At 43.4% G+C, this 27,473-nt stretch overlaps 1 protein-coding gene across 1 annotated transcript in view; it reads right to left on the reverse strand.

Annotated features, from left to right (window-relative positions):
• COL24A1 (collagen type XXIV alpha 1 chain) overlaps positions 1–27,473 on the reverse strand; it is a 166,671-nt gene that overhangs the window by 82,126 nt on the left and 57,072 nt on the right. Inside the window, exons 8-12 of the mRNA XM_072126722.1 lie at positions 20,654–20,698; positions 12,889–12,942; positions 11,418–11,462; positions 7,394–7,447; positions 7,213–7,257 (exon numbers count right to left, since the gene is read on the reverse strand). Of these exons, the coding sequence (XP_071982823.1) occupies positions 7,213–7,257; positions 7,394–7,447; positions 11,418–11,462; positions 12,889–12,942; positions 20,654–20,698 (243 nt within the window). The remainder of the gene's footprint in view (positions 1–7,212; positions 7,258–7,393; positions 7,448–11,417; positions 11,463–12,888; positions 12,943–20,653; positions 20,699–27,473) is intronic.

Here is a 27,473-nt window from a genome sequence, read left to right on the forward strand (position 1 = left end):
TGGGAGAAAGAGCCTCGGTGGGTCCCTTTGCAGTGAACTCACGTGGTGGCATTTATAATTCACAGTCTCCTCCTTCCTAAAATATTCCCTAGTTTATTATACCAAACAGCCCCCTCATGGTTATTTTCTGTAGAGTCCCCTTAACCCACTATGGATTCCTTACGTACAGCCTTATTTGGGCCCCCAGCAGCTCTGGGCCCCGGAACTACCCAGGTATGCCCAGTGCTGGCGCCGACCCCGAGTCAGACATTGAGGATTAGGGGGGCAACACACGACCCTGTAATGATCAGTTGTTGGGGTCTGTGGTCTGACCAGGTGCTGAGCTGGAAGAAGATGGCTCAGTGCACTGATGGCCAGTAGTGATGAGCTAAACCTGAATTCGAACAGGTCATCCCTAGTGGGCAGGTGCTGTGTCTGCAACTCAGCTCCCACTGAAGTAAATGGGCCTGTATGGTTACCCCAGGGTAATAGCTGTGTTTTGGAAGCAGCTTTCCTTCCTGCTGATGGAACTCAGATTCAGATGTACAGATAGTGTCCTGTCCAGATAACCCATTTGAGTAAATCCAGATTCCACTTGGAGAACATTTTGCTGTTAATCCCACATAGTCCCAGAGGCCATAACATGAAGTTTACATCTAATCTTTAGCCTCAACCCACAAAAGAACGACTTCCATTGTGTTGTCAATGATCTCAATGTATCTTTGTGACCTCCCCCTCTAACACCTACATCTGTGTCCTTAGACGGAAACAGATGGAGTCCGAAACTGAGAAATTCATTTCACTGAGCATAAGGAAGAGATAGTTGTTCGTTATGAGACCTAGAATATACAGAACACTACAATTCAGATTAGATAGAGTTATTCTTGTTACATGAGACATTTGAGGGCACTTAAAGGGGACCTTTTAACACCTCCACCAATCCCAACTCTGTGTACTTTATAATAAGTGTCAATCCACTGTTTAAATTGTCTTTCTATCCTTAAGAATAGTAGAGGCAGGAGTAGAAATTTCTACTGCAAACTGCAAAGGATTTAGTGGAGTGACACCTATTATTGAACCCAAAGAGTTAAAGTTGTTGGAGGGAGTGACAGGTATACACAGTAACCCAAACTAGATGCCTAAAGGAAATCTACCTCCTAAATCAACACTTACACATAGATCCGGGCACCATGACTGTGGTAATCTTAGATTTGTTAGCCGTTGCTTCCTTCCTTCTAAAATCAACTTTTAAAATTATGCTAATAAACCTGAAGGGCTATGGGCATCATAGAAGTCCCCTGTACACTGGCTTCACAAGCAGTTGTTACACTGTGCAGCACATCTCAGACTCACCCTCCCTCCTGCATTCATTTTCTGTAATCTCGCTAGCAGTGAGTTACAACATGGAGGGGCTCTGATACTGCGCCCATAGCCTTTTTCAGTCTCATTAGCATAATTTTTTACATTGATTTTAGAAGGAAAGAGACCATGGATAAAAAAATATAAGATGATTACCACATCTTTGGTGCCTGGATTTTAATGGTAGATTTCCTTTAAAGATGGATGGAGTTGACTGCTCTTGGGTCTATACACTGGTGGTGCAGCAACCGGTATCAACTGATCAATGCAGGTTGTGGATATGGGACCCTACAAATCTGATGTTAATGATCCGAATTATAATGCACGAGTTCATGTATTAAAAAATTCTGTAAATTGTGTAAAAATCCCTTTAAATATTCCAATAATAGACGTACATCTTGTGTTGTCTCGTCACAGTAAGGAGCATGAGCATAGCTGCCTAGGTTAGATGCCTTCCATATGCCTCCATCTTGGTTTTAGGAGCTTAGTGGTCCTTTGAGTGCTTTATAAGATTCAGGACAGCTGTGGTTAAGAAGCGCTACTGTTGTACACGACACACCCAGATCTGCATTCTTAGTAATAGCTTCTTAATTTTTTTTTTTAATGTGAAAACAAATCATTGATTTTTGGGAATGTCTGAGTCACGCTGCCGAGTTCATGAACTAAGGTGAAGCTTTTATTTAAGCCATGTGGTAAACATCTCCAAGTTCTGCATTTTTAATCATTTTGTGTTTTTTAGTACAATTTGTATTTGTAAGTACTGGTGTCGTAATTCCACCCACAAATGGAAATTCTGAGCTGGGTAAGATATCCTCCGTACAACCAGCCCCAATGTATTGTATCTAGAACATTGCCAAGTGTTGACCTACTCACCTGCCAAGCACATCTAAGCCTGTGTTCACATTGAGATTTTGTCCCCCGCGTTACAGAGGTTTTCCAGAAAACCCTTGTGGTCTGGACAGGGGTGGCAAAAGAACCCAAATTGTACCCCCCCCCCCCCTTCTCTGGCTGCTAGTTCCAGTTTGGCACTGACTGCCCATATGGAAATGCTGGAGGGCATGGGATATGGGACAAAACATGGTTTCCTCAAACCATAGGAGATCACAAGTGTGATACAGGAAGCCTCATATTGGACTAATAAGGTTCAGTAACCCCTCCAGCTAGAGGTGGATTTAGACTGCCATGGGCCCCGGGCTGTATGAATATTATAGTCCCTACAAGTCTAGGATCACTACACATCCTACATATTGTACTAGGATCAGTTTCTTGGGGGACGGAGGATGTGTCCCTTTTTCCTGCTTACAATCTGTGGTTTTAGGACCCGTGGAGGACCTTCAAAAGTCCTGAAATGGCTCCTGTGTACATCTGTATTGAGAGCAGGAACAGATGTTCAAGGATTTCATGGGTGACGGTACTTCTCAATATAAAATTTGGATGGTGGTTTAGGTGTCCATGTGCTGCCTAGAAAGCTTGGGCCTTTATTATAATCCACTACTGCTCCTGGGACTTCTAGCCGTCTGTAGGTGCTGAAGACTGTAAGTCCTGGTGCAACACAGGAACCGGAGCACGGTACATGTACTTAAGGGGTGACCTCAAAGGGGACTACCAAAATTCCTGAAACGCCACTTTAACAAATACTTACAAAAAATAGGGATGAAAAAGTATAATATAATCTATAGTATATCATACCTGTGCTAGGAAACAAAGCTGCACAGAAGTGTAACTTGTAGGGGAGCAGGGGGTAAAGTCGCTCCTGGACATAGAAACCTTGGCACGCTTATAGAGAGTCACATAAGGCATAGACACTAATAGAATAAATGACACAGTACGTATTACAACTGGAACAGATTTTGCCGGTTGGTTAAAGTTAGTAGGAGCCTCCCATATTGCAGAAATCCCAGTTACTGACGTCTATCATGACTTCTAACCCCCCCCCCCTAAAAAAAGCCGCAACCAAACAGGGTGCACTCACTTTTGTGTAAAGATTTTATACACTCAGTCCACTTCTGATCCAGAACAAACTGAAATTTGCCAGGATTGACTTCAAAATTTTCCAAATTATAGTAAGACTGTCGGCGAATATCCAGTATGGGGGTCCTAAGGATGGTCTTGCATTACAATGGTCTATGCTCCCACCTTATTCACTACTCTTCTTCCCCATGACATGGAAAATCCATGAAAGCAACAACCAGAAACGGACAAGGAAGTATGATCACATTGGGGGAACCACAAAATATTGCATTGTGGGCCATGTGGCATCTAGGAGGTTATGATGATAAGCTTGGGGAATTTTGATCTCCTGGCTGTCAAGGACCACCTCAAGAAGAAGTAGCCCAGTGATCTCCGTGCATTGTGTCCTGTTTAGGGGGTTAAAGGATGAAAACCAGGGAGGTGCAGGACCTGCTGACTGTGTTAGACTATGTTAGGATTTTCATTCTATGAATTGATCTATGAACTGTAGGAGTCCAGGGTAGAGATGGATCACATTTATCACATGACAAATAAGAAAAAAATAAATAATTTATTTCTAAGCACATGGTCCATGGCTATCTACCTCGCCAATATGCCCATTGGGTAATTCAGTTTAAGCTCGAAATCTGCCCCAGGTTACAGGAGAGGAGTATGGTGTAGGACGCCGTCTAGAGATGTAGACCCACAGCAGTTACTTGGGTAATGACATACTGATGGCATATGTGGTTTCACAAATCCCCAATAACACTATCCCTGGACTTGGTGAGAAATCCTCGTCACCCTGTAAACATCTGATCCGTAGAGAAAGCAAATCAGCAGGAATACCTCCGTGTCCGATGCTTGTCCCTCTTTTTGCTCCAGAGTTCTGACCTCTTAGTATACAATTACACACTGGGTTATTTGTATTAGGCTGAAAGAACCCGAGATGCTATATCTTACAATGGATTTTCTTACAGTCTTCTTTCTCCAAAGACCAGATATGGACAAGAGCTGCTATTCACAGCCTCCATTTAGTAGATCACATAGTAAAGGCAGGAACACAAGATACAGTGAGTCAATTGAACCAAAAAATAGACTCAAAATCACAGTAACAAGTTGACATTGATTATGATGCCTTCGTTCTGTGCTACAGTGTAATTTAAAGGGAACCTGACATGGTGATTTCGGACACTTAACCACCCAAAGGTCTTAATGGAACTGTGGTTTAGTGTTCCAAATTGCCCGGTATATGGTCACAAAAAAATTATTTATACTTATCCGCGTCCAAAGCTCCCGACTCCTGTTCGCTGCAGCTAGTGAAGCTGGCGTAGTACACTCCGACTTGACACTGAGCAAGCGCTGTAGGTGCGGCACATGTGCAGTAAAGCCAGGATATTGTCCCAGCTTCACTTGCTGCAACACAAGAGGAAGCTCCACCGTGGGATCTGCTGATGTGCCTCATCAGATTTACATTTGGGTAAATATGAATATTTTTTTTCTTTTTACAGGGGCCATGTAAAGATGATATACAGGTCGATTTGGGAACCTAAAACCAAGGTCCAATCTATATCCTCTTTAAAAAAATTCTACCATCAAAATCCAGCATGGATAAACCACTTACTTATAGATCCAAGTACAGTGGTAATCTTCATATATATGTAATCCAAGGCCTCCTTACTTCTAAAATCTACTTTTAAAATTATGCCAATGAGCCCAAAGGACTTTGAGTGGGGTTACCAGAGCCCCTCAGTGCTGCAGCTTCACAGACTGTTACAATGAGCAGAACATGTCTCACCCAATGCCCTGCTCTCTCCCTCCTCCATATGTCTGTATAATCTAGCAGTAGCAGGTAGTGCAGGGGGAGGGGAGACCTGCTCTGCTCATTGTAGCAGCCTGTGAAGTTACATCAAGGAGTTAACTCACCTAGGAGCTCATTGAGCTCATTAGGTTAATTTTAAAAGTTGATTTTAGAAAGAAAGAGGCCATTGAAAACAAATATAAGAAGATTACCACAGTCACTGTGCCTGGATCTATTAGTCTCCCCATTACCACTGCTTGGTTTTGCAGCTTAACCCTTTCACTTGGTGATGAATTTTGAGGATGAATATGCAGCTCACAGGCTACTTAATGAATTTGGTGGATGTATTTGGCGTCACTTTGAAGCGGTGACCACCCAAGATCCACGACCATCACGGATGTCCAATATATTCTAATTCAGTCAACCCCCTTTACAAAATGACATTGGTAGAGAAAAGATTGTAGCGCTTGACATAATTACTAGTAACAATAAATTAATTTCTCGCATTAATAACAGATTTCAAAATTAAAACTTTGAAAAAAGTTACAGACTTTCCGAGTACCGTAATAGTCCAACCACCAAAGGGACCATTGACTTTCGGACGGGCTTCCTAAACACACGATACAGTTACAAGGATCGGGAAAGTGCTGGAATTGGTCGGGTTCCAGTTTCATTACACCTCGGAGTTATTTCAGCACCAGTTACTGTACCTATTTCTAGAAGTAAAGCACATGTCCGCTTTGCATGACATCATTTGGCCCTGTTTATAGAGCGCAGAAAGCCAGCGGCATAGTAAACATATGGTATTATAAAGTCTCTGAACTTCGCCAAGTTGCAACATTTACAAACTTAATCTTCTTCTTGTCCCGGCCAAGTGCGCACTCCGTCTGACTGTGCGAAATGAATTCTTCATAGTAAAGTTTTAACTCCAAAGGGTTCAACAATAGAATCACACAATACATGTTCTAGATGCTAAAGTAGGTAAAGCTCATCATAAGTTTTAGGGTATGCCCAGTGTAACCTAATAATAGCAGTATAGTACATGAGATCTTAGCCTTTTTGCATACCCAAAAAAACCCCATATAAATGCAACACACTACACTGGTTTATGAGATGTTCTGCTCTTAAAGGGACACAGTCACCAGGTTTTAGATCAGAAACCCTCAGGTAGGGTATGAAATGTCCTTTCTAGACTTCCCTCTTTTATGTGACATCTCACCTGTTTATCTCCTCCAAAGTCTTATGCAAATAAGCAAAAAGTCATATTTGCTGAGAAGAGTCATGTTTAGAGGCTGTAAGGGGCCTGTCACTTTAGTTACCCCGACCTTTGGTTCTATAGTAACTAGAACCAACTGTTTTCAGTCATCCTAAAGATAAGTATCTTGTCTTTCAGATCGTGTCAGGCTTGTGGTTCTGTGTGCTACAGAACTGCAAATAGAAGTCTTTTCCATCAAGAAGACCCTTTCCTAAAGAGCAGATTGGTCAGGGAGTGTTTACTGAATAGAGTCCATGACTAGTGATGAGTGGACAAGAACTGCAATGTTTAGGTCCATGCCCCCCTCCGGCCAGCACTGATTTTGGGTGTTGCCGGTGTGGGTTTGTGTTTGGTACACAACCTCGAACAGAATTTTAAAGGGATCCTGTCACCAGGAGACCCATTTTTAGCACTCCCCCAGTCCCCACAGAGCATAGTACATACACTGCCAAAGTGTATCTGTATAAAAAATAGGTTTTACAGAAAAAAAGATATGTTATATTGTACCTTTCACTAGCATCTGCTGTGTGACTAGGCACTCGTCCCCTGGGAGTGGCTGGAAAGGAGCAGTTCCCCCCCACCCTTGGGAAACAGCTCCTCCATGTGTCCTTTTCAAATTTATGAAAACACCCATCACTTGGCTTAGCGACGCCCCCTGCCCCTCTACAGCCAATCCCGAGTGTGGGGAGTTATTCATATATTTGAAAAGGACACATGGCGGAACTGAAACTTTATTGGGTCTCCTTATCACTTTCCATGACACTTCAGTTAGGGGATCACCCCTGTCTATAAAAACTTGTTCTGTTGTTTTTACCCCCACAATATTTTACAAATTTGATCCAATAAACTTTGAAGACCTTTGATTACTTACCAGCCCACCTTTGGGTCCTTTCTTTCCAGCTGGCCCTGGTATACCCTAAAATAAAGAGAAAAATAAATAGTTCTATAGATTTTCATATTCATTGTCTTTATAATGAAGCTTAATAAATTAGGAGATCCCACAGTAAATTACTCCTCAATCTCCATCATGCTGTAAGATGAAATAGACCTACTCGTTCTCCTTCAGGTCCGGGAGGTCCTGGCACCCCGGGGATTCCGATAAAACCCTAAAACAAATAGAAAATTTCGTTTTACATTATAAGTTTAAACACACAAGTATCGCGACGTCTACTATCACAGAACCACTAAAACAACTCGGCTTCTTTGAGGGTTGAGTATGTCAAGGCTCTACTGGAAAATACAGAAAGGAATACACAAGTCATGCATAAAAATATCCCGGGGGGTATGTAGAGAAACATCTGCTGGGTGAATGGACTTGTTAAATGTGTATCATTCATACAGGGGATATGTCATATATACCGAATTATTTTGCCTGGTTACATGTGCTGTGGATGAGAGCTGCCAAGCTCGGGGCAGATATGATATGTTAATCGTCACTTGTAGACAACTTCCCCCCATACAAATATGTTCCTAAGCCCCTCGATGGAGAATAATCCTTCTCTGTCCACTTTCTGATTGTTGTGTTTGTACTTGCAGAATCCAGGGCTGCCATAACTTGCTCAGGTTTCCGTTCTTCTTGTAGTGTTAACTAATCTGGTGATTGACAACTGACTTGTGTCGTAGGGGTGGCAAAGCGAGATGTCCAACCATGATTAATTCATTGGATGGGAGATTAGTCAGTAAGGCAGAGAGACTGGATGCGTTCCTGTCTATGTCTACTTTATGACTTATATGTCTCCTTTCTAGGAAAGGAAATGACTAAGTGTTGGTATTTATGGTAAAGGACCATATAAAGTCCACCTGTCACCTACTACTTATAGCTGGTTTATGGTGATGGGAATGTAGGAGATCCACTAAGACCGGGTGACACATCTCCTGGGGGTCTAGGCTCCTGTGGATTCCTCACTGTATGACGATATTACATATGAAGAAGGGTGAATGGAATAAGATCTTCAACAAAAGATTTACCAAGAGAGGAACAAAAACCCTACAAAAGACAACTAGGCCTGTCCTTTTATGGGTCAAATACGAAACATGGTGGAAAATAAATAGCAAATCGCCCTCACAGGAAGGTCAAGTCTTACTTGGAGTCCAAACTATTCCACAATGCCCAATGCTGCGAAGAAACTAAATTATGTCTTGAACCCTTTTTAAAAACACAGAGGTCCCATTGGACTCTCTAGTGCACAAGATTAATTATTAAAGGCTTTGGGGTCCTGCTGCACCAAATACTCATATACAATATAGGGACTGTTATTAATAGTAGAAATATCCCCCCCTAAAGTCCTACGCAGGCCCGGTGCCAGCACCCGGCCAACCCGGGCAAGTGTGGGGCCGCGGGGTACTGGAGGGGCCCACTCGGGCCCCCGGATCAATTGTACCAGTGTCGCTATAAGACACTGGTACAATTGATCACCATCCAGATCAATTACTTTTCTGCCTCTATACTGCGCTTGTCGGGAGCGCAGCAAAGAGGCAGAATCTAAAACTCACCTGTCCTGGTTCCCACGAAGCTGCGCTCCGGATGGTATGCTCTGAAGCCGGGGCACATGATGGCGTCATCAGATCACGTGTGCCGGCTTCAGGGCCGGCGCGTAAGGGAGGCCCAGACCAAAGACAGAAGGCAGCTGCAAGCGCTACTCCGGGGGAACCAGGAAAGGTGAGTTCTTTTTTCTTTCCCGGAGGGGGGGGGGGCAGTGTGTCTGCAGGGGGAGGTGGGAGGGAGGGGGTCAGTGTGTCCGCAGGGGGAGGGATGGGGTCAGTGTGTCCGCAGGGGGAGGTAGGGGGTCAGTGTGTCCGCAGGGGGAGGGAGGGGGTCAGTGTGTCCGCAGGGGGAGGGAGGGGGTCAGTGTGTCCGCAGGGGGAGGGAGGGGGTCAGTGTGTCCGCAGGGGGAGGGAGGGGGTCAGTGTGTCCGCAGGGGGAGGTAGGGGGTCAGTGTGTCCGCAGGGGGAGGGAGGGGGTCAGTGTGTCCGCAGGGGGAGGGAGGGGGTCAGTGTGTCCGCAGGGGGAGGGAGGGGGTCAGTGTGTCCGCAGGGGGAGGGATGGGGTCAGTGTGTCCGCAGGGGGAGGAAAGGGGTCAGTGTGTCCGCAGGGGGAGGGGGGATGGAGGGGGTCAGTGTGTCCGCAGGGGGAGGGAGGGGGTCACTGTGTCCGCAGGGGGAGGGGGGGCAGTGTGGCCACTGGAGGGCGACCCACGAAGGTGCCCACTAAGGCTCTGTCACCCAGGGGCCCACTAAAACCTGGAGCCGGCCCTGGTCCTATGCTACGTCATGGGGCATGTTGAGGCCAATGATTGACTAAAACGGGACTTGTGATTTAGACCAAGCGGTATCACAATGGTCGGCAGGTCTGCAGAAGGTCCTGAAACCCCTTGACACTTCTGGTTCAACTTGGACAGCCAAGAAGTAGATCACTACTGCAACACAGGAATAGGGAACTGGATGAGTACAGATACTTTTTCCTTTTGCTTACTTCTGTATTGGCCTCAAAATGATTTTCCAGGATAACCTTGCCAAATTAACTAAAAAAATCGGGTATCAGTTGTCACGGATGAACACTGTTTTACATTACACTGTCCATGGGACAGCTGGAGATAGCCGAGAACAACTTTAAGTTATAGAGAATGCACAGAGGAGCAGTGGTTCAGGAAATAAGAAGTCTCCTCATGGGCTACCTCTGCAGACGTGTGGAGACTTACAGGTATTGGATGCTCGAATGGAGGAATCTGCGGAATATTCAAATACAATTTCCATTGCCTCTTAGCTACATGGTAAGGCCTCCTCCTTAAAGGAAACCTACCACTTGGGATAGGGCTTATAAGCTGGACATGCCTTGCACCAGCTCAGGGTGAGCTGGTGCCGGCGCTTATCTCCGTTATGTTTTTAAATAGTTTTAAAGTGTTTTAACAGTTTATTAATGTTTATATCCTTACTGGCTTTCCGGGGTCCACGCTCGGCGCACCATGCGCGCTACCACTTCCTATTCAGATGCATGCACGGTCGCGCGCATGGTGCGCCGAACGCGGACCCCGGTGCGGGAAAGCACCATGCCGTGCACCAGCTCACCCTAAGCTGGTGCACGGCATGTCCAGCTTATAAGCCCTATCCCAAGTGGTAGGTTTCCTTTAAAGGAAATCTACCATCAAAATCCATCATGATAAACCAGGGCCACTTACTCATAGAGCCAGGCCTCCACAGCCTCCTTCCCTCTAAAATCAACTTATACAACTATGCTAATGAGCTTGAGGGGCTCCCTAAGCCCATCTGAGATCTGACTTTACAGGCTGATACACTGTTTTACTTTCCCCTGCTTCCTCAGCACTTGCATAGTGACCACTTTTGATGGTAGATTTCCTTTAACATTAAACATGACTTTCAGGAAGCCTTGCACAAGCAAAAGAGGCGGGGACCCAAAATGTCGCTATAGGCGTCTGTCACGCCCGGACTCCTCCAGGGAGCAACGTTTCCATGTCAGATTCCCCTCATGACTTTCCTTAAATCCATAGACTACTCATTGGACATTATCAGTCCAGTCATGACAGTGGGGGTTCCAGTAGTCGGACCTCCCGTTATCAGCATGTTATCCTCTATACGGTGGACAGCGGTTACATTATAACTTACCATTAACCCTTTTAACTAACAAGCAGCAGGATATTGTCCACAGGCAGAAATAGGTTTTGCAGCGCAGCCCCACAATTTACACAATTTGTGATATTTTATGATATTTTCCTATGAGTAATGTAATTCCCACTTCTAAATCTTTCTTCAGCCGGGGAATACTCTCACATACATAAAGTGCCCCAGGCAGAAAACTCTTTTATGTTTTATTATGTTCAGTTTGTGTTTATTAATCTTAGTTTTTTTAATGTTTGCAAAAATGTGATGAAATGTGATGGTTTTTTTACTTTGAAGCCCCTACGTATCCTCAGCTCTCCCGACTGTCTAACTACACAGCTATACAAATTGCAGGTATCTGGAGTGACTTAAGTCATCGTTCTGTAGTTATCAGTCACCAGGCGTCACACATGATCATTACATCTCAGCACTTCACACATGCCAAAATATGCAGCAACTTACTCTAATCCCTTTAGGGCCTGGGATTCCTTCTGGTCCTGCTAAGCCCTGTTATAAAAGATACAGTATGTCAGACACTTGTGTTATTCTCTCTTGTATACAATGAGTAGACTTTTCATGTTGCCTCTAGGAAAATCATCATGAAAACCACCAAGCCACAAATAGACTCATCCTTCTAAGTGCATTGGCCTTCAGACAGGAGCATTGGTTTGGGATACATTATGTGGGATACTATGAGTATGAGAGACTCCCACACGTTGTATTCATTGAAACATTGTGTCTCGTGAGAAGAAATGGTTTGTAATACTAATGTATTGTCAGACACTTGAGGGAAACTTTGTAAAACTGAAGGTAAAGACACATAATTAGGTTTATTTTATGCTGTTTGTAGGCAACACCAAACCTGGTTCCCATCATTCTTTTAATATATTCTTGGCTATGCTGTTGCCCCCTTTTGGTACCACCAAGATGGCCAAAGCAACCGGTGGCGCGTGGCTGTCCTATTCATCTCTATGGAGCTGACGGAGACTGACGAGCGCCGTATTTGGTCATCTCCGACAGCTACATAGAGATGAATGAGGCTGCTCCGGCCATGTGCCATTGGCTGCTCCAGCCATCTCAATGGTGCTACGAAGGGTGCAACGAGGAAACATTTGGTGATTTGTAGGGGTCCCATTACAGAGACCCCCACCAATCGGCAAGTTAGACTCTCCTGTGGATAGGGTCCAACTTGCTTGTGGGAAAACCACTTTAATATGAATTTGTGACATTGGAAATGCTGTTTTATCTGTGAATAGGCAGAATGCTATAGAGCAGGTGGAGCTGAACAGAGGCATACATCATTATGTTTACTAAGTAGAAGGGCAGTTCACACTTTATTTCATCATTTTTTTTGGCATCAGTTATTATGAGTCAAAAAGTTTGAAGAATAAACAGAGATGAGGTATAATAAAAAGATTTGCACCCCTTCTGTGTGTCGGCCACTACTGGTTGTGGCTCCCAATAAATGGTCAAAAAGAGATAAGAATTGCGTATCTTATAATATCCCTACTTATTCTTTGTCCTAAAAAGTGACTGACTGCTGAGCTAGTACAACGTGACATATGGAGATAAACATCAATTATTTATAAGGACCGCCCTCTGGACTCCTAAACATAGAACAGTAGGTGTTTGAATGTAAAATTACTGTAAAACTCTGTGTTTATTTAATTAAATGTATCTTATTTATTATATGAGGAGGAATAGTTCCCAGCAAGTATGTAATATGCTCCATTATATAACTATCATTATTATAATTTAGCTGTATGGAATAGCATAGGAAGGTCGGAGTTGTCTAACTTAAAAGGTTGCACACAACTAAAAACCGCTTAAATAAGATGTTTTCCTCAATTTCTTAACTTGCAAACAAATCCTATGTACGACACTGTAAGGCTGCTCATACTCAGCCTATAATGGTGAAGCACAGTTACTGCACCTGCCTGCCAGGGAAACCGTGTGCCCCTGCCTCGCCAGCCGTGCCAGGAATTCCCTAGAAGGAATATAAAAAAAAAAAGATTAATGAACATTATTAGTAACAATGGACTCGCTTTGTGTGTAATATCCTGCAGACACCTGGGGAGGAAACACAATGTTGCAATATGAACGATCACAGCTACACACAGACCTTTACATATGGAAACGCTTGCAACGTCTGTGCGGTGAGGTGTGTAGGGGCCATGTGCACACAGTCTCGTAATAATTAGGTTGGCATCGGAAGTTTCAACTGATTTTTATTCATATTGAATTGCTCAATATTTAAATATAATATGCAACTATATAAATAATATACGGTAGTTTCCCCTTTAAGTATATGTTCTAAAAGGGACTAAAATTCTGTAGAAAAATTCTGTGCAGAATCTCCCTGCAAATATTTGCCAGTGTTTTACAATAGTAGCAAAGAGGATGAGATTTTAGAAATGCAATCCACACCTTGTGCAGAAAAGATCTACAGAGCAGATTTTTAGATCTACAGCATATCAGGTCTCACACGATCATGTGGTCGGGGCTGGTATCATATATTAGAGGTTTTGTATTAGTGACTTGCAAGTTACTGTGGAAAAAAACTGTCTTCTCTGCAGACTCTCATGGTTTTTAATCCTTTGCACAGCAAAAATCTGTCAAATGTGTCGTAACAATTGATACCCAAGGGATTTAAAACCCACAGCCCAGGTTATTTTGTGCACTACTGTTCTGTTTACAAAGCACATACATGGGATAGTTTACCTGCTATTGTTACTCTTAGGCTGACAGAGCTTGTACCAAGCCTACTAGTTATCCTCTATCCACAGGATAGGGCATAGTAATGGTATTGCTGGGACCCCTCCTCCCCCAACAATCATGAGAACAGATCCCTATCAATTAAAAAATCAGATCCACACCAATCAAGTGAACAGATCCCGAACAATCAAGAGAACAGATCCCCACCAATCAAGAGAACAGGTCCCCACAAAACCCCACTGATCATGAGAACAGATCCCCACCAATCAAGAGAACAAAACCCAACTAATCGTGAGACCGGATCCCCGACCAATTAAGAAAACAGATCTCCATAGAACCCCACTAATCACCAGAACAGATCCCCATCAAACAAGTGAACAGATTCTAACCAATCAAGAGAACCAAACCCAGCTAATCATGAGAACAGATCCCCACTAATTAAGAAAACAGATCTCCATAGAACCCCACTAATCATGAGAACAGATCCCCATCGAACAAGAGAACAGATCCATATCAAACAAGAGAACAGATCCATATCAAACAAGAGAACAGATTCCCGCCAATTAAGAGAACAGCTCTCCATAGGACCCCACTAATCACAAGAACAGATCCCCACCAATCAAGAGAACAGATCCCCACCAATCACAAGAACAGATCCCCATCTAACAAGAGAACAGATCCACCCCATCAAAAGAACAGATCCCCACAGAACCCCATTCATCACGAGAACAGTTTTTCACTAGTGAGAGACTAGTTCCCTACCAATCATGAGAACAGATCCCCACCAATCAAGAGAACAGAGACTCACAGAACCCAACTAATCAAGAGAACAGTTCCCCCACCAATCAAGAGAACAGATCTCCATAGAACCCCATTGATCACTATGTTCTCCATAGAACACCACGTATCACTAGAACAGATCCCCATCAAACAGGAAAACAGATACCCACCAATCAAGCGAACAGATCCCCGCCAATCACAAGAACAAATCCCCAGAGAACCACACTGATCTTGAGAACTGATCCCCACTGATCACAAAAACAGATCCCCACAAATCAAGAGAACAGATCCAGACCAATCACAAAAACAGATCTTCATCAATAAAGAGAACAGATCCCCACATAACCCCTTTAATCACAAGAACAGGACCCAGCAATCATAAGAATCATATGAATAAGAATCATCATAAGAATCATAAGAATTAGGGTTTTGTTTTCACTAATTAATGACACAGGCTCAACTTGGCGTACCACTAGTCTGGGAGCGATGGAAATTGTAGTGAATGTGAATGCCAAAGATATCTGAACACAGTTGGACAGTCACGGATCAGATTGTTATCCGCCATCCCCCACCAATCAGATTGGTGCAAGTTTTTTTCAATTTTCCCCTACCAAGTGGGGGATCCCTATAAAAATATCCCATCTATATTAATTATAAATGTCTGATCACAGTGTTTCCAACTATGGTGACCCTCAACACTTAGAAGAATTTGGGATCACAAGTCCCTTTGCTGCCGCTTCAGTCTAGGACTATCAGGATTGGCATTGCCTTTATGTGAATGTATATTTCCGCTAATGTCTGGGTGTGAAAAAAAACCAACGCCGATCCATACACCAGTATAAAACCCAGTAGTATATAACCTCCATCTATAATCCCACATGTAATATAATCCAATGAAACCCAGCAGTGTGAAGTGAACATGAGAATTCAGTATGTGTGAGCTGCCGGCTTACGAGACATATGCACCATTAGGATTCTGGCGTCCCGGCGCTGTCTATAACGTGACTGGTTCTGTTAAACTTGGCATCTAGTTTTACTTCCAACGCAGCCGCCAAGCCGCAGTGAATGTGGTTGATTTAATAAGTGCACTGCAGACATGGAAATGGAAAGTCAAATATAAAATCTTACAGCTACTGTTACTAATGATTTCTGCCGAAATATGGAGGCAAAGAATTATAAATCATTCTTTTTTTCTGATAAACATTGGAGTGTTTACTAGGAGACATTGACATCCAGCTAAGAGATTGTAGTTACTGGCAATATCAGATATTCTTTACAAAGTCTCATTTTCTGTGGTTTCAACATTCAAGCACTTTCTAATTAAATCTATTTGATTTTATTATTTTTATATCATTTTGGATGTGTTTTTTTAGTGTAAACACAAAGTATACACTAGCCAGATGCATTGAATCATGTGTTTACATTTTATCATCGACTTTAAAGAGAGTCCACCCCCACCCGATCTCTTCCAAACCAACAACCCAGCTTTAAAGAGCCTCTCACAGTGAATCATAACATAGTTTTATTGTATTTAGTATCTTTTTACATATAAGATTTAGGGTTGATGCACCCAAGACATTGTCTTTGCTCCTGGAACACCCTATATCTCCCATGTGTGTGCAGGGAGGGGGTATGAAGGGTGGGGCTGTACCACACACAGATGGGAGGGATGAAGGGTGTCCAAAGTGATGCCCCAGGGACAAAGGAAATACTGTAGGTGCACCAACGTCCTCATTAACATAAATTATGGGATCTGGCTTCACAAGGCATTACACAGAGGGGCTAGGGCAGCGCCTCACGCTCATTAGCAAGATTTTATAAGTTGAGTTTAGAAGGGAGGAGGCCATGGATAACAAATATAAGAAGATTATCACAGTCACGGTGCCTGAATCTATGAGTAAGTTCCCCTGGTTTATCATTGAAGTCACATCTTTTGGTAGCTACACATTTAGTCATTTACTATAAGGGGCCTATAATGGGTAGCGGCATGTTGGTTTTGTAACACTACAATGGTTGGCTTCTCATAGATCCCAGAACGAGGTTCTCTTGTATGATATGCCCTAAAGTGTTTTATTAGGGAATGTTTTTGCATCCACAAAACTATAGCCAAAGGGCACCCATTGGCTGTGGCATCTTCTTCATGGTTGCCTCACTATAATCAATGGCTGATCAAGGTGCCACTGGGAAAAGCCAAGCGGTGGTGATTAGCAATCAATGACCTTGTGACACCACACAGCAGGTCTTAGATGATCATAACAGCAGGTCTGACACCACACAGCAGGTCTTAGATGATCATAACATGGTTACTTTTTAGGTCCTGTGTTGGGCACATAAACATGTGCATATCATGGGATGCATATCATGTGTCATTGGTGTATGAGGTTCACTCAGATGCCGATAACAGGGGCCAAAACTCGGGATCTGCTCGAGCATTTTGGCTTGAGCAGTCAGCTCATACACGGTGCTCTGCTGTGTCTGTGCCCATACAAATACATGGAAACAACGGCCAGCACGTGTCCCCAAATTACAATCATATGCCACTCTCACACTGTGTATTTAGTACTGGTAGTACTTTGAAGGTGCCTCTTAAAGGATGAGCCCCAATGCTTATCTGCATGCTACATCATGGCAGAAACCAGGGAAATCACCTCAGCTTTTAGGATACATTATGGTCCTCGGAAACCATAGCGTTGCTAATAAATAGGCGCAAGGGATTTTTTCCCAATCCGTTCTCAGAAATCCAAATCTAAAGGTGATTGTGATGTGAACGCACAGCGGACACATGGAAGATGGAGATTTTGGCAATATAATACCATTATAACTGCATGCAGAGACCAACATCAAAGCCCTAAACTTTCCATAAAGATTTCCGATCTTATCTGCATTTTCCCAGCATTCATTTGCAAAATGTGTGAGCAGTGAAAGAACTGTTTGAGCAGAAGGTCCTGCACGTACACAATGAACATCACTGTGTCCTCTTAGCAATTGAAATTCCCCAGAATTCTAATAAATTAGATAAATTGATCATATCTTCATATCAGCAAATGTCTGCACCATTAGATGCAGCAATTTCCAGCGTGTTGAAAAAGAAGTGAAAATATTAAGCATCAATGGGTAAGCACCGGGCCCTTTGCACAATTCATATTTGGTCAACGTTATAGAGTCTTCAAAAGTCTGAATTATTCTCTAGGAGGCAGCAATGGACTAAAGATCCAACAAATTGTATCAGAATTATGCCAAGACTGTGGTGCACAATTCTGCACACATTTTGGAATTTTAATAGGGGTTTTCCATGAATCTTGGCTCCAAATTCCAGCTTCTTGACAGTCTATCGATCTACATCACTTGGTCAATTGGTAGCGACAACAATGTCCGAATGTCATTTCCCCTTTCTCATGAGTGACAACTCCAAGCTGAGGGCTAAAGTGGGTCTAATAAACTGGGAAAACCTGGAAACCTCTGCAACCCTGGAACCAGGAGCCTGTGAGCCCTGCTCTGGTCTCTTTTCAAGCATGTCCTCTGCATAATAAGTCCACCCACTTGTCTGAGAAATTGGAAAAAGGATCTAATCACACAATACATGGGGTGCGCAGCATGTAAGGAAGGTTTTTGAACAAGTTAGGATAGAATTCTGGACACTTTTCTTAGAAAATATGCATCATAATCTTCAATGCTACCAAAATAGAATGGCACCAACTAGACCAAGCCTTAGGAATCGCCTATTAATATTGGCAATGCTAAAACTTTTGTAAATTGGTGCTGGTCAGTGTGATTGATTGTAGAGCAGATCTTCTGGGGATCCTGGCTGTAAACACATTGTGGCATATTTACTAAAAATATTCAGTTTGCCTGTGTAGTGTGCAGAGATGGATGAATTGTGGGGCCCCCTCTTCAGGAATCACAGCCTGACTGAGCACCAGAAAGCGCATTTCAATGACGTGCAAAGTCTAACTGGCATAAGGTCATAAGTAAATGTTCCCCAATATTGGCACCCAGAAGTCAAGAAGAAGACAACCCAATTATGAGGCTACTAGGATCTATTTTCTAGGGGTCGATGAAGGTGATCCTCATACTCATATTATAGTCATAGCTGAACGGCACCAGCAAGGTTAAGTCTTAGGAGTCATGTGTAAATCTCAGCAATTCTACAACTTTACTGCAAATTGTTGGTCTCTTTGTGTAAGGCTCCATTGTGCCAACCATTGACCATCGAGCACACATCCCCACATCATTCTATGGTCTCACACATGGCCGTAGTTTCTACAATTCTGTAAATGGGCTGACTGCCCGAGCCACAAATATTCTGCCTAAGTTCGCCGCTTGGGCAGAATTATCATTGGCACATGAGTGGACTTTACCCGACAATGAAACGTGGGCCACAAGCAACGGGACCGTCGTTTGCCTCCCCTAAAAATCGAAGTTTCAGGAGGAGTTAAGGCCAATGGTAGAGCATGTTTTCTGGTAGATTAACCTACCCATCGTGGAAGCTACTAGGATCTATTTATTAGAGGTGGTTTACCCATAGAGCCTCTGCTGGCTTCTGTATAAAATTAGAGGTAAGGTTGGGCCTTATGTAATGTAATGTTCTCTATTTAATGTTCTATGGGTGTCTGAAGTTTCCATTCAGGTTCGGTTCCATAGACATACTGGGGCACATTTACTTACCCAGTCCTGTTGCGATCCCCGCTGTGCGTTGTCCAAGGATCATGGACTCCAGCGTGATTCACTAAGATTGTGCGCCCGATATCCTGCATGTGTCGCTTCCCCGCTCAGGTCTGTCGGAGTTCACCTTCTTCTTCCTGGTGCATGTAAGTGCATTGTCTTGCGATTGCAATTTAAATGTTAAATCCCGCACTCAGTCTAAATCCGTCGGATCGTCTGATGACCCGTCCTCCGATTTCTGCCGCATGAAAACCGCTGCCAATGCGCCACAATCACATGCGCCACAATCCCCTTTTCAATGCGGAGCAAAACGGTAATCTTTTGTGCGGTCCACGGACCCGGAGTAAATGCGCTCCATTATACGGCAGTCAATCCGGCAAATTGACAAATTATCCACCAGCCATGGCTGTGTTTGGCCAAGGGCACAACCCAGGCCAATCATAACCATGGTTAGTAGTTAGGGGCGTCAATTTGACGGATTGACTGTTCGGCAGCCAATCCCGCAATATGTCTAGGTCAACTTGGGCCGAACCTGAACCTGAACGGAAACTTTGGGTCCGCTTATATTTGGTGTCTATTAAAAAGGTAGTAATATACGATTAAAAACCTTGAACTCCAAGTGGATGTGTGACTATCAGCTCCTTGACCAGAAGCTGACAGCGTCAGGAATTATCCTTATATTATATCTGTGTTCCCCTTTTTACTAATGATCCAGCACTGATTAATAGCACATGGCAGGTATTAAGAAGACATCCCACCCTCATAGGACCACGCAGCCCTGTAACCCATCCAGGAGATTGACAACTACTTTGGTGCTAATTCACTTTATCAACACAGAAATGAGCCAAGGCTCGAGGCAATGAACAGCTGCTTGCCAGTTCATTTCAATAATGTCTGCCTCCATATTAATTGAAGCGCATCTTGACTTGTTTTAACACATACTGGAAGTTGCTAAAAGCAGTTTTTAATAGGAAAAAAACAGACATTTTTAATAAAGCTTGGTGAAGTAGAAATAAAATTGCAGAAGTATGTAACCGGTGATCATTTCTTCAAATATTGTCTTTTCTTTCTTATTACAGGGTTATAACAATAGAAAATTTGATCCAGAAGGGAATCTGTCACCCATGAAACTAAAGGACAGTGGATCTTAAGTGCCGCCCCCGCGGAACAGTTCAGTTTACAGCCCCACCCCTGAGGAAAGGCCATTCCCTTCTTCAACCTAAATCAATAAGGAATTGTGGAAATCTCCAGCATCGGCCATATTTACTGGACCAGATCTAGTCCAGGATCTGGACTCTTGGTATTGTAGTCATTTATCATGGTAAATGTTCCAGCCATCGCTTACTGAATACATAATTATCATATGAAGCCACTGGGACTCCTAGCATCATAAATACTGTATATACCTGCACTGTGTGAACAAGGCCTAAAGAGAGAAGTATATATTTAGCAATACAGGGCAAACTAAGTGGCTCCACTTTTATGAGTATGGTGTGCTCATAGAGCGCATTGTAATAGGTCAATGAAATATTAGTACATACCTTCTCTCCTGGTGGTCCAGGTGGTCCAGGATAACCTTTTGGGCCCTATAGAGAGAGAATAAACCACAGAATATGGGTAAGATAATAAAGTCTACATGATCAAATACAAGCTACGGTAATTTCTTTTAAAACATCTTTGCTGTAAAATTAAAGGAAATCTCGCATCAGAGTCAAGCATGATAAACCCTGTACATATACTCGTAGATCCAGGCACCATGACTGTGGTAATCTTCTTATATTTGTTATGGAAATCCACTTTTAAAATTCTGCTAATCTGCAAGAAGGACTCTGGTGTACTCTGCTGTAGCTTCAAAGGCTGCTACACTGTGCAGGAGCACTTCCCCCTCCTAATGTGAGATAACAGCAGGCAGAGGGTGGGGGAAGTACAGAGGAAGCATGGCAACAGAAGACATTGTAACAGCCTGTGAAACAACAGCATTGAGGGACTCTGGTAACACCCCCAGAGCTCTTCTGACTCGTTGGCTTAATTTAAAATTTGATATTAGAAGGAAGGAGGCTATGAATAACGAATATAAGAAGATTTCCACAGTCACTGTGCCTGGATTTATGAGTAATGTCCCTGGTTTATCATGATGGATTTTATCCTAGATTTCCTCGACCTTGAGCTGTTTCCTGTATTGCTCCTTAGTCTTAATCACTGGAATATGGAGGATCCCACACACTATAGAAGCTTTTCTGATAAAAAAAATGTTAAAGGGTTATTCCCATTTCAACAAGTAATTCATATTGTTTGTATAATGAAAAATAATACACATTTCCAATATACTTTCTGTATCAATTCTTCACGGTTTTCTAGATCTCTGCTTCCTGTCATGTATAAAAAGCTTCTATGTTTACTTCCAGAGGACAGAGATCTGACCATGGTCACACGGGTGCACGGCTCGTTACATCACACGGCTCTGATTACTCTCTATGATACTAACGAGCCGTGCACCTGTGTGACCATGTTCAGATCTCTGTCCTCCGGAAGTAAACATAGAAGCTTTTTATACATGACAGGAAGCAGAGATCTAGAAAACCGTGAAGAATTGATATAGAAAGTATATTGGAAATGTGTATTATTTTTCATTATACAAACAATAACATTAATTTGCCAAAGTGGGAACACCCCTTTAAACTTTATGTTTCAGAGTTTTCACCAAAAACACATGAGCGCTGCCTCCCTATTCTGCCTGTATGGGATTCACAGATCTACAATTATCTAGACAGTGAATGGAGCAGTAGCACCGACTCGTGACTGACCAAGTGTGGGACATCACACTTGGATTTGTGTGATCAGTGATGGTCCCAGAGTTGACTGTGATAATGCCCCTTAGTGAAAGGTTCTTTATTTACAGGGATGCCGAGCATCTGGCATTGCATATACACTGTGATTTACAGGGATCTATGTTTGGGCTAGTACATCAGAACAAATGCTTGGAACGAGATGAGAGAGGAAAACAAATTCAGGATTTAAATTTTTTTTTTATATAACTTTAAAGCACTTTAAGAGCAGCAGTAATGTAACCCAATGCCTCAACCATTAATTAGAGGTGTCTTACCGAGAGGATGAAGACAATGCAACATGTAACAGTTTTGTGCACAATCATCTATAGGAAACAAGAACCAGCCAGGGCTGTGCTACCAAATGGTTAATGGTGCCAAAATAATTTATAAAGTAAATGTATTTTGGGATAGAGGTTACACACTGGGGTTTATTTACTAAGGGTCGCAGATCGCACTTTTGTTGTATTTTTCGATGTTTTCAGGTTTTGCACGGCTGTGACAGGGATATAGCAGTGGATTGTGTCGCACGCGATCAGTTTTTGACGGGGGGGGGCGGTGCCGATTGATTTGGACTGAGCGCGGGATTTAACTTTAAAATTGTGTCGTAAGACAGTGCACTTACATGCACCAGGATGAACAAGGTGAACTCCAGGGGACCTGAGTGAGGAAGTGACACACGCAGATCGGACGCACGATCTTAGTAAATCGTGACACAGTGCATTATCATTGGACAATGCACTTTCGGGAACTCCCCCGGACGGGTAAGTTAATGTGTATATTTACCATTCCCTGATGCAGTCACTGAGGTACATTTACTTACCCGGTCCTGTCGAGATCCCGCGGCGCGTTGTCCGACGTGGATTCGGGTTCTGCCGGGATTCACTAAGGTAGTGCGCCCGATATCCAGTAGGTGTCGCTACTGCGCCGAGGTCCACCGGAGTTCACCTTCTTCCCGATGCATGTGAGTGCTTGCGACACTTTTCCTTTTTTTTTAAATCCGCAGTTTTTTCGAATCCGTTGGGCTGTCCGATGAAAGTGCGGCCGCGGAGCCCTTAGTAAATGAGCCCCACTGTGTGCATAAACTGGAGATCACAATTAGAGATGGATGATCATTTGATTTTTTTTAGAAATACCGGTAATGTAATTTCCATTGATCAAATTTGATTGATTTGTGTAAGGGGTACACCATGAATCCAGAACAGGATTTTACAAAATTCCCCTACATCCCTTCCCTTCTTTGGTTGAACTTGATGGACATGCGTCTTTTTTCAACTGTATAAACTATGCCACTATGAGAATTACCAAAGTATCTACCGTATTTTCCGGGCCATTAGGCGCACCGGAATATAAGGCGCATTAGTCCGATGCGCCTTATATATGTAATAATTCCATATATAAGGCGCATCGGACTATAAGGCGCAGGGTCGGGGGCGTGGCGGAGGTCCGGGGGCGGAGCGGAGACCCGACGGGACGAGACGCGGAACGCGGGGAAGGTGAGCGGGGAAGGTGAGGGGGAGGTAAAGAATAGAATACTTACATAGGTCCCCGCTACCGGAGACAGCAGATCTCCAGCGGGAACTGCAGACCACGCGGCAGAAGTTGTTCGTGCCGCGTGGTCTGCAGTTCCCGCTGGAGATCTGCGGGGACCTATGTAAGTAGGGTCCGCTGCCTCATATAGGGCGCACCGGACTATAAGGCGCACTTTGGATTCAAGGCTTTTAAGTGCGCCTTATAGTCCGGAAAATACGGTACATAAAACCTTTATTTTGCAAAAAACATGAAAGATTATACGGTATAGACTTGTCTATAAGCCGAGTTTTTCAGCACAAAAAACATGCTGAAGAAAACCAACTCGGCTTACACATGAATGTATAAAAAAATAAAAAAACTTACATACTCACCTTCCGATGCTCCGTGTGGCTCCTTTTCCTTCTCTTCTTCACTGGTAACGGAGCGGACAGAGATGTGTCCATGTGGACACTATGACATTAGCTGTGGTGACACCCCCGCATCATAGTGCACGCTGGCAGGCAGAGAGAAGAGAAGAAGGAAGAGGAGCCGCACGGAGCATAGGAAGAAAAGTATGTAAGTTTAATTTTTTTTATACAGTTAGGGGCTGCATTGGGCATTTCATTACTAGGGGGTTTGCTGCATCAGCCATTTCATTCAAGGGGCCATTTAATTACTAGGTGTCGGCTTTATCGGGCATTTCATTACAAGGGGTAGGCTGCATCAGGTATTTCATTAATAGGGGAGGCTGCATCAGGCATTTCATTACTAGGGGGTCTGCTGCAGGGCATTTCATTCAAGGGGTCATTTCATTACTAGGGGGTCTGCTTGGCATTTAATTACTAGGGGGTCTGCTTGGCATTTCATTACTAGGGGGTCTGCTTGGCATTTAATTACTAGGGGGTCTGCTTGGCATTTCATTACTAGGGGGTCTGCTTGGCATTTCATTACTAGGGGGTCTGCTTGGCATTTAATTACTAGGGGGTCTGCTTGGCATTTAATTACTAGGGGGTCTGCTTGGCATTTAATTACTAGGGGGTCTGCTTGGCATTTCATTACTAGGGGGTCTGCTTGGCATTTCATTACTAGGGGGTCTGCTTGGCATTTAATTACTAGGGGGTCTGCTTGGCATTTAATTACTAGGGGGTCTGCTTGGCATTTAATTACTAGGGGGTCTGCTTGGCATTTCATTACTAGGGGGTCTGCTTGGCATTTCATTATTGGGGGAGGCTACTGGGTATTTCATTACTCTGGGAGGCTGTGACCAATAAATTTCCCACCCAGGCTAATATATGAGTCAATAAGTTTTCCCAGTTTTTTGTGTTAAAATTAGGGGCCTTGGCTTATACTCGGGTCTCCTTTTACTCGAGTATATACAGTAACTCAATTTTCTAAAGGTTCAACCAGTCACCAACAGTAGTAAATGCACAGGCCTTTGCTTTGTATGACTTGAGCACATCTGCAGCCAGAGGACATCACTAGTCTCTCGCTCTGATGGGATTTTGTTCTACTCTTCTTCCAGTCTCTTCCACAGTTCTGTGCATGTTGTGGGTATGAGAGGTCCAACTCCTGCTGCAGAAAACATCCCCCCATCCATGACACTTCTACCACCTTTCACTGACTTCTTTACACACTTTGGGTTCAGTCTTTACCCAGTTTGTCTTTTTGTAGACTGTTTCAGTCATATTATTTTCTACACAATGGTGTTCTGTTCACAATTGACTCATGTGTACATTGAAGCAATGTATAATTTGTATTTTTTTTTTTGTGGGTTCATGGAGAATTCATATTTTACAGGGTTTCAAAATTATAAAATAAATAGAAATCAACAACAGTTTAAAAATACAATGCAGCAATAATGCTTAAAGGGCAATTCCACACATATCTTCCCATGCAGATACATGTTTTCAACAACAGGGGGCACTATTACAATTATAAGTGCTGGTATTAGCGATGCTATTCAACTAATATATAGTCAGGATCCTTAGTGTTTATGCTTCTACCTGCATTGCTTTCTTATGGCAATCAATGCAGCCTTAAAGGGGTTGTCAGACAGTAAGTTTTATTTTAATATGGGTCCTAGGGAGTATAGAAATAACAAATGTGCCATACTCACCTCTCTCTGTAGCTCCGATGTAGCGCCTCCCGTCACCACTGAACCCTGTGTGTATACAGCATCTCAGTGGTGCAGGTGAATGAGACCTGTAACTCTACTACGCTGGGGCATCCTCTACACCACATCCAGAGATGTCTGCCTTCCATTCATTGATTCTGTAAATCAGTTAATTAGTAGAGGTCCCTGGTGTCACCATTGAACGCCTATTAATAAACTAATTGATGAAGCGGCAGGATGAGTATGCATTTGTATTGCAGTATTGGAAATGGCTGAGCACAGCTTACTCAATGTCTATGTAAATGCTGGAGATAATGGAGCGCTGAGTTCAGCAGTTTTCAAAATTTACATACAACTGGAAACTCTACCTACCACTCCGTCACTTAGTGAGAAATGGTCCCCTGATCGCAGGTGGTCCTGTTCTCGTGATTGGTCCTAGAAGTCAACCCTCACCAATCAACTTGTTATCCCCTATCCTGTGGATGGGGGATAGCTAAACTAGTTAGTACAACCCTTTTAAACCTACCATGGAACAATTTGCATGACATTTACAATTTTTTCTTTTACCTGATTCTTATCTATATAATAATAATCTTTAGTTATATAGCGCCACCATATTCTGTAGCACTTTACACATCATGGGGTTCATAAGAGCTTACAGTCTATGAGGATGAGGGGGTGACACAAGAGCTTACAGTCTATGAGGATGAGGGGGTGACACAAGAGCTTACAGTCTATGAGGATGAGGGTGTGACACAAGAGCTTACAGTCTATGAGAATGAGGGGTGACACAAGAGCTTACAGTCTATGAGGATGAGGGGGTGACACAAGAGCTTACAGTCTATGAGGATGAGGGGGTGACACAAGAGCTTACAGTCTATGAGGATGAGGGGGTGACACAAGAGCTTACAGTCTATGAGAATGAGGGGTGACACAAGAGCTTACAGTCTATGAGGATGAGGGGGTGACACAAGAGCTTACAGTCTATGAGGATGAGAGGGGACAGAAGAGCTTACAGTCTATGAGGATGAGGGGGTGACACAACAGCTTACAGTCTATGGGGATGAGGGGGTGACACAAGAGCTTACAGTCTATGAGGATGAGGGGGTGACACAAGAGCTTACAGTCTATGAGGATGAAAGGGTGACACAAGAGCTTACAGTCTATGAGGGTGAAAGGGTGACACAAGAGCTTACAGTCTCTGAGGGTGAAGGGGGTGACACAAGAGCTTACAGTCTCTGAGGGTGAAGGGGGTGACACAAGAGCTTACAGTCTATGAGGGTGAAAGGGTGACACAAGAGCTTACAGTCTACGAGGGTGAAGGGGGTGACACAAGAGCTTACAGTCTCTGAGGGTGAAGGGGGTGACACAAGAGCTTACAGTCTCTGAGGGTGAACGGGTGACACAAGGGGTATAAGACCTTGTCTAGAGAACCCTGAAATACCTAGAACCCAAACACTCTAGAACAGAGCAGACAAAATACAAACTACAGGTGTTCACTAGTTACTATATTTACACATAATGGTAGAAGTTACTCATAGATACGGATACAAAGAGACAAGCCTGCAACAAAGTTACGGTATATGTGATGATCAACAATTGTCAACATAAACAAGTAGAAACATTATATCCTGGTCATTAACATTCCTGCAGCTGCCTTTACACGCTCAGCGCTATCCCGGCGTACAGGAAAGTGATTTGTCATGTCACCTTTTATCTTGACACTCCTCCTGAGAGAACAAATTATTTTATCCTGGAAATGTTGCTATCTAACCGCACACTATTCCACAACGACAAGCGCCCTGTCAGCGCCAGCTTACGAGGTGCGAATGTGCCAACAGACATGGCAGCCGCTCATCAATAATACTTACAACCCGTTCAGATTTGGAACATGGAACTTTGTAAATATGT

This window comes from Engystomops pustulosus, chromosome 10, assembly GCF_040894005.1.
Source record: "Engystomops pustulosus chromosome 10, aEngPut4.maternal, whole genome shotgun sequence".
Taxonomy (NCBI): Eukaryota; Metazoa; Chordata; class Amphibia; order Anura; family Leptodactylidae; genus Engystomops; species Engystomops pustulosus.